The following is an 8,706-nucleotide window of genomic DNA, read 5'->3' as shown; positions in this document are numbered from 1 at the left end:
CTACAGCTTTAGTACCATTTCGGTGCCCGGCTAAGGTGCCAACGGAAGGAGGCACGAGGGCTGGATACTGCCAGGTTGCCCAAGCCAGAAAGGGGCCAGTCGAGATGCTGAGGTTGGGTTCGAAGCACAGATTTTCGAGTCTCTAAGCTGGCGCCTCAAGTACTCGTTTATCTTGAGCTATTTGTATGATGTTTGGCCAACGGAAGGAGGCACGAGGGCTGGATACTGCCAGGTTGCCCAAGCCTAGAAAGGAGCAGTCGAGATGCTGAGGTTGGGTTCGAAGCACAGATTTTCGAGTCTCTAAGCTGGCGCCTCAAGTACTCGTTTATCTTGAGCTATTTGTATGATGTTTGTACGCAACCGATTTCCAAGATATTTATTAAGCCAACTCATCCTGAGCAGCTAATCGCCTAAAAGTTTAACTGAAGCAGTATCATAGAACGGTCCCTAAAGCCTCGGCCGGTCGGGCGTGAGCAAACCCGTTGGTGAATTTCCACGAATTACTTGGGTACTTGGTCACAGTGTGAGCCTTATTTGAAAGTCCAATCAGTATAGGAGTTCGTCGGGAGCCAACAGACGTAACAGGGTTCATGAGCTTTCATCCCGTTGGTTCCAAGATGCCCATTGTCAATTTGCTACAGCACGACTGTCCACCGCTTCGTTCAGGTGACTTTCTGAAAACAAAACACACCCGTCGACTATTGATACTCCGTCACGTTGATTGAAGAAACGTTTCACCTCATCTTGAGGTACGTAGACATTGACTTTGTGCTCCATACCTCTATAGCGGAAGTCGATCGCTTCCCATTTTTCCGTAATTCGTTCCGAAATTCAACCGCTCATGTGTCTTTCTCTTAGTATCAGCGTAAGTAATCATTTCCTAGTCTGTTGCCCCAGCACCTACACTACTTCCTACTCACCTGCCTTCCGATTCTGTCTATGGACAGTCCGAAACACTTTTTCTACCCCACATTATCTCCTTCCTCCCCTTATAACATCGTCACTGTAACACAGTTGCAGGTCGCCACTTTCCTCACCTCATTACTATGCTGCTCTAGATCTTCCTGCTGCTCGCTAAAACCAAGGATGCTACGGTGAACCCCTGCAAGCAGTATGTAATCGAATGGAAGCTCTCCCGGAATCAAAGTATATTCCCACACCGTAGCTCGAGCGAGTTACGAACAACTATAGGGTCCTTCTAGGTCTATTTCCCTGCTCAGCCAGATGTAAAACATTCGCTCTATGCAGTCTGACTAGAAAGCCTCCGGACGGTTCAAAACCCACTGTGAACGGCTCTGATAGCTACTTTACTGGTGTATACCAGCACATATCCGGGTGTCGCAACCCGATTGTTTGAAACAGCCCTAACATTGAAGAATTCTCTAGATGCTGTAGAAGAAGCATAAATAGCTAACATCTTCAGCGCAAACGATCCCGGTCTGATTTCCCCGTGCGTTGATTTTCGCCAAGCCATTTCGTGACCGCCTTCCATAACTGTGTATGTTCTTGTGCATTTCAGGTGATGAATTTCGAACCTTGTGAGTCCTTGGAGTTTCCCCCGAGTGCATTTACCGTAAGCTCCCTTATGTATATTCCATTTTCCTTAGAAAAGAGAAGAAGAGACTTTTGAGGACTACACGGCTGTTACGGACTGGGAGAGGTGGGTTCATTTTCTGTCGCCCGGTTAGGTGTTATGAGCCATTATTTATGTATATCTTTTCTTCGTTACTCACTTAGCCTATCAAACTGTATCCGCTGGTTCAATTTGCTGCCTATCTTCAATGTTTTCTCTAGGATGCCGAAAACAGTTCTAGATTTTGAAATACGAGGCAGCTCTGTGACTATACACAGCATAAATAAAGCAATGATTTGCACGTTTCCTAATGTAGTTTTCTTCCTCTACGGTGTCCACCAGAAAGAATTGACTGAATGTGCTCTGTTCCAGCGGTAACCTGGCGGGGTCTTTCGCGCGTGGTTTCTCCAAAGGAGACAACTGTGTATCTCTTCTATGTAGATTTTTTTCGGCTATAGGAGTCATCCACACTGGATGTTGTCGATTGTCCTTTGTAGTCTTTATTTATAGAAAATATACTTGTATTCTACCATGTTTTGTAGGTGATGGTGATGGTAAACTGTCTGCATTGTTTTAGGATGCTAGTAACGCCTTCCTTGTCCCCATAGAAGTGGTTGCGTTCATAAACCAGTCAAGCCATTGCGGCTAAATGTTGGGAATCTTACGTTGTGGTGCTTATGCCCCCTGTTGATCCATATTCTACAGATTTGTCCAATCACTGGAAAATTTATTGGCTCGTTGGGAATTGAGGGCTGATGGCGATCCTGCGGTGAGTACGACGTTTATTTGGTGGTTACTGACTAGTGTCGAGAATAGCGTTATGTCTATTTCTCATTCACTTTCACGCCTTTTTTTCACAATGAGACTTTCGAATAAATTGTGGTTGTACGACAGTGGAGCATCATTGTTAAATATTGGCGTTGTGGTGTCGGTGATGCTAAAGAATAGCTTTTTAGGTTCGAAGGCCGAACCACAAGTAGAGTTTTCTACTCGGCTTTGTGTCTGTTAGACTGAAGGACAATACTGTTGTAGCCTCCTCCCTCTACATTAGTTATTGGCTACAAACTGTGTACCAGGGGTTCGTTGGTTCCTGCTTCTCCAGTTTCAGTCAGAAAAATGGGTGAGCATGGAACATATAGCCAAGCATTGGATGCGGTGGCATAGGTAGCTCGTTCGTACTGATACATTCTCATTAGGGAAGCTGAAGGACCAGAAACTCGGAAGCCATGCGTTGAAGGCGGTAGCTTTTTACCATTCAGGTACAAGCAGCCCAACACTAGAACACTAACTATGGACAGAGGAGCGGAGAGGTAGCCGATCGGTCGGTGATACGTATCATGTCACGTACGTTACTTCACTTTACTCAGCAGTATGGGGTCTCTTGATGATATGGAAGACTTAATGGACATGACGTTTAGCTGGTATCTGCATACCGTGCTGATTAAATTAAACTTATTGGATCATTATTTATTTGGCTTAGTGGATTTATACTGTGTGGATAAAAGCAGCTACTAAATTGCCAATCTGTCGTTTCCTACCCACTCCCTTCTGCTGCTGCTGCTCTTAACGCCTTGTTTCTCATTCCTTTCAGATTCAACAGTCGCTTTTGTCTAGTGTTTCTTTTACCTCATCTGGATACCTCTGTGGCCGGTTGTATTTCGGCGAACGGGAGTTCCAACTGGTCTACCTCAGCCACCCGTCTGGCGATGGCAGTATTCTACAAGAGCGTAGACGTTGGTTTCCTCCGTTTCTGTATCGATTCTATCCAATTAGGTTCTTCAGTACCCCATATCCTGGATGCGAGCGATAACATATTTGATGGACATCTTGCCGCTCCAATTGCATGGTATGTTTGCATCTCACCTAGTGATTTTTATCATCCTCTTTTTGGACATGCGTCTTCATTTCGCACAGTTGTTTCACATTTCGTTCTGAAGACTGCCCACCTTGTCACCAATGGTGGATCAATATCAAATTCACTTTATCAACGTATATCAAACGGCTAAGCATTGTCGCGTTCCTGTTACTGGGACGATGCAGACAGTTATCTTATTTCGAAGAGGTTATCTCAGAAGATCGGTTTCCAATATGAACTTAACAGGATTACTTGGATAATGAAGGCGGTCGGTGGATGGTGGATATTCGTTCTCATGGAATGTGGGTGCCTGTAACTTACACACTGCGCAGTATTAGTGTCTCCTGATTTGGCTCAGGTCAACGAATCGCTGTGTTATTCCTGTGGGTGCAGTCGGATAGGTTTAGTGTCTGAATTTCTCTCATGGCCTAGCAAGACAAAGAAACGTACCAAACACGAACAGTTGAACCAGACAAGCAGAGAGCGATACTGCAGTTTCCTGCTTTTGGAAGAATCATCTGAAGCTGGTCTGTTTTCAAGGTGACTGGTTTGGCAAGGAAAGTCTTGGAAGGCCTACCAAACGTGGTCTGTTTCCTGATACGTCGGGGACAGTTGTATTAGGACATCGAAGAGTTTTTAACAACCTCATGTTTAGTGTGTCGTTAAGAGAGTTACTGAGGTATGTGGAATATCGTACCAGGTGAAATATAAGGTGACCTTTGTGCAGCTCATTCAGTTGAAGTATGTCACGAACGAGTAATTTGTTTGGAAATCAGTTGACTCTCCTGTTCCCATCAAATGGGTCAGGGAACGAGTGTATTTCTTGAGTCGGTAAAGTACTGCCAGGCACCGAACTTGTTTCACGTATTTGGGCGTTTCTTTGTTTTGTCACGTCTACTAATGCGCTATAAAATCCGTTATATTGAGCCCGATGTGTCTCCTGGAAACCAAACGCGTCCACTCCGTTCGCTCTACTATGCTCCACAGAGTTCAGTAGGTGAGGCCCGAGCTACTTTCCAAGAGGTTTGGGGTTTGACCTTCGATTGCTCCTGTATTGGTGTGGACAGTACCCCATCTACTACCCCATCTTCCTCGAGTTGAGTTCTGGCTAGGTATCCACGGGATGTCACTGCTGATTGATTTTCTTTGCTTTTCAATTGTCCAAATTATGGCCTAATGCAATACCATGGAGATCAACTTGATGATTTAACAATATAACTCCGCAGAGAAATTGAAATGATGTTGTATCCGAGTTCTCAAAGTTGTATTTTAAAACTGGTTACCACTATAGTAAGTTTCGGTCGTACCTATGGCATAATTCAACCCTCAATCAAGCCCCTAATCTGGTTGCTCGTTTCAGAAAATCAAAGAAAGGTGGTTTCCGTTTAGCACCCAGTTATTATCCTTGTGACATAATCTGCTATAACTTCTATTTAAAGGTGAATTATAAGTCCAGTGCCTTGTGACATAATCTGCTATAACGTCTATTTAAAGGTGAATTATGAAGTCCAGTGGACTGTGTGAATGTGAACCAGAGAGACTGTTATCCGTAGAAATTGTAAACCTGGCTGGAAGATAATTCGACTGCTAATCAACCACCCAGAGATGAAATTCAGTTTTTGAATCCTGAATTTTTCAAGCGTAACCACACTTCTAAACTTTCATCTCCCTACTCCAGTCCAGCCTTCTTCCCGGAAACTTTGATTTTCATGCGTGACAAAATTTCGCTTTCGACTCGTATCTTCTGCTGTATTTCTCTTGTTATTTATACAGTACCCACTTTGTTTTCGCTTCTGATTTTACAGCTTTGGTCTAACTCAAGCTTTGGTACTCCGTCCGACCGAGGGCGAAATCTCCGGTGCCACACGGCTACATCTGTTGCTTAGCTCAGTGGAAATGGCCGTGCATGCCGTCCGGTGGTAAGTTATCGGATTAGGTGACTGGCTGCTTATCAGATGACAACCGGATCACCACTTAACATACTGAGGGACTTCAGATTAGTGTTAGGTCTTTCCACGCTTAGTTTTCTGGCTATGTTGTCCACATCATGCCTGTTTGACCATGATTAGCCAACTTGGTATGTGCGAGTTTCGATCAGTGAAGTAAAAAACCTCAATAAGGCAAATACATGGGAGAGAATTGAAAAGTTCTCTTCTGAATCTGTCCTGTGGATATCTACCCAGCCATCAGAATTTGATCAGCGTGACTATTTATAGTCTATTTGGCAAGAGGAAATGATTTCCATTGATAATCTCCTGTAGACTATCCGACGCCAGGTTGGTCCGAATTATGAATCCAATGCGCGATAGGTGAGTCAGGTGTACCCCAACTCATCTGAGTTAGAACAGATCATGTGTCAGATAGTACTTAGACAAGCAACACGTATGAACTCTGTCTCGTGAGCACATATACACTAGCGCTGGTAACAAAAATAGGTCCTAATGTAAAGCTGTTCAAAAACATATTGGTCTGAGATCGGTTGGATTAGATTGAAGAATAGCTCGTGCTCACTGAGCGGTCTGACTTCACAAACAACGCCGTGCTAGCTGCTCGCGAACCTGGACTTACAGGAGATATTATATGGAGAGGTGTTCATCGTTAGAGGTACTCCATCTCCTCTAAAATGAGTTTTCGTAACACGGATACCCGTGTTTAGTTCACCAATGGATTCCAAAGTTAGGCTGGAATGGTTAAAGCGCAGATTTACTCACTGGAAGGTCCGTGGTTCGAACCGCCCTCGCCTAGTTCACCAATGGATTCCAAAGTTAGGCTGGAATGGTTAAAGCGCAGATTTACTCACTGGAAGGTCCGTGGTTCGAACCCGACCTCGGCATCTAGACTGCTTGGGTAACTTGGCAGTACCTTGCTTCCTTCGGGTGGTATGGAAGCTAGGTACCAAGGGGGTGTTAGAGCTGAATTATTATTACAAGGTTAAGCCAAAAGGATATTCACAAACGGCCCTTTATACGGTGGTCCCTTGTTGATGGATTTTACCGTGATCGTTTCGTGTTCTTATCCGTTCTACTTACAGTTTTGAGTTTTGGGTGAATGTCTAATTCTTGTCTAGTAATTTTTCTCCTTTATCTTTCCATCCCAGTCCTCTGCCCGTTTTGGTAGCCTATTCAGATCCAGCCTACTGTTACGGAGTCGCTGCCATCCCACCCCTACCAAGTTCGAGTGACGTAGTACAGGATGAAGTCAAACACGAATACCAGGTTTCTGTACTCACGGGTGCTCTGAACATTGATTTTTCTGTCGGAAGGATGGAAGATAGTGTGAATCCCTCGTGCACCCATTTGGACGGATTGCGAGAATTGTTTTTAGGGAAACTAGTGAGTTACGATCGAATATAGTGTGATGATTGCATCCCTGGTGCGACTTCGGTTGTTCGAGTAAACCTGTCTCCCAATCCTTAGCCAGTCGCGTAAGAGCACACCTTGTGGACGGCTGATATCACTGGTCTGTCGTCAACCCTCGCTCGTTTCCTTAGAACTAACTGGCTTATCACATGTTGTCTAATGTATTTATAACATATCTGACCAAGGGAAGAGTATAGCTTCTGTTAGGTTACTTCCAGAACCGTGCACCCAACTTGTTTTGAATGTTGCAATGGTACTTGGTGTAAGTGGATCTCCGGAAGTACGATCGAAATTAAGGAATGACTTCATAGGAAACCGTTTTACAGCTGCATTTCTCCGCTGTCCAGGGGACGGATGTTTCCTGCAGTACAGAGTTCTAGCAAGCTGCCTCTAACTGTTCTTTTTGTGATTGGACTAGTTTGCCCAAATGATTTCATCGGTTTATTCAGCGGTAGTGTTTGGGACAAGTGCAGTAACATCCCAACCATGGGGAAGCTGTGAATGCAACCACCATTTGTTGGCTTCATCGTCTCACGTCATATCGTTCAGCTGTGACATGCTTTGGGTGTGTACCAGCCACGCACTCTGGTGGATTCACAAGTGCTTATATGGTGTCAGGTTGCTCGAAGCCAGACTGGAGTACTGGAGATTTTAGAAAGATGTTCATCCATTGGGCAAGTGATAGATTCATGTGATGTTGTCACTTAGTTAATTGAGACATCAAACCGAGTTGTTGTAGCGTACCGAACTCCACATGCGACCACCTGCAACCGTGGACACCATCGCAAACGCCATACTTCAACCATCTGCTTACCAGATCACACACCCCCAGCCGTGTGTTCCGCACTCCTTTCACTTTGACCCGGTAAATCGAATAGTTTATCGTTCGACGGGTCATATGTAAACCACAATCACTCGTCTATTTCGCTCGCCACACTGGCCTTCAGCTACGGGCACTTATACAGGTGTCTATTTTTATCATTTGCGCGTCCCATTGAACCACTAATCTTTCCTTCGTGATGTACACTTATGTCCCTACACTACCAGTTCACGCAGGTACTTCTATCTTCAGCTCGCCAGCACTTGATACATTGTCGTTTCGCCTCCCTATTCACTTCAGGTTCGCTAATTTTCACCCTAGAAGTGGGAGCGAGATGGCTCGGTGGTTAGAGCGAGAATTTACTGACCAGAAGGTCTGTGGTACAACCCGACCTCTGCCCCTCGACTTCCCCTGTCTAGGCTTGGGAAACCGGGCAGTATCCCGGCTCTCATGCTTCCTTAAGATGGCATTGCATTTAGGCACGGAAAGGGCGCTGCAGCTGAACGATTTCTACCTGGCAACCTGTCGCGCTCAGGCCAACAAACGTGATTCTCGGAGTTGCTCTGTGTTAAGCAGTTGGCAAGCCATGTGCAGTCATTGAGTACGTACTAACTACACTGATCCTGACGAGGGGAGCATGGAGAGACTCTTTTGGAGGTCAGATCAGCGTTTGCCAGCACAAAGCAACTCTTACGTCCATCTACAGAGTTGATTCTGCTGTGGATAGGTCCACTAGTTTTAAGGATGATGGTAAACTGTTGGACCTCGGTGGTCGTTTGACTGTCACTATTTACCGGCGTGAAGCATCGGTGTTGAACACTGATGCCATGCTGTTGATGATGATGATGATCACTGTTTACCGAGTTTGGGATATGCACGCGTGTGTGCGATGTGCCTCGGTAGTGACTGAATCCCCCTAGTGGAATTTAACTGCAGGTTTTGTGTTGTGCACGTAAGACAATATTTTATGTCTTTCATGTGCCACACCAAAATAGATGATGTCAGCCCGACCTAAAGCTGCCACCTTGACGTGGTGGTCGGGCTTCAGTGCTGCAATGATCCCGCGGGCTACACTGGCTGGAACTTCGTTCCACAAGGT

General features: G+C 45.3%; 1 protein-coding gene across 1 annotated transcript in view; it reads left to right on the top strand.

Annotated features, from left to right (window-relative positions):
* Positions 1-1,522: 1,522 nt before the first annotated feature.
* The window catches only part of T265_06165 (hypothetical protein), a gene marked incomplete at both ends in the record, with an annotated part of 32,671 nt that continues 25,487 nt past the window's right edge, over positions 1,523-8,706 (top strand). The window contains 4 exons of the mRNA XM_009171366.1: positions 1,523-1,573; positions 1,608-1,660; positions 3,165-3,419; positions 5,234-5,347. Of these exons, the coding sequence (XP_009169630.1) occupies positions 1,523-1,573; positions 1,608-1,660; positions 3,165-3,419; positions 5,234-5,347 (473 nt within the window). The remainder of the gene's footprint in view (positions 1,574-1,607; positions 1,661-3,164; positions 3,420-5,233; positions 5,348-8,706) is intronic.

The sequence above is a fragment of the Opisthorchis viverrini genome, assembly GCF_000715545.1.
Source record: "Opisthorchis viverrini unplaced genomic scaffold opera_v5_124, whole genome shotgun sequence".
Classification (NCBI taxonomy): Eukaryota; Metazoa; Platyhelminthes; class Trematoda; order Opisthorchiida; family Opisthorchiidae; genus Opisthorchis; species Opisthorchis viverrini.
The sequence above is the reverse complement of the archived record's forward strand: the minus strand, read 5'-3'. Positions and strand labels throughout refer to the sequence as shown.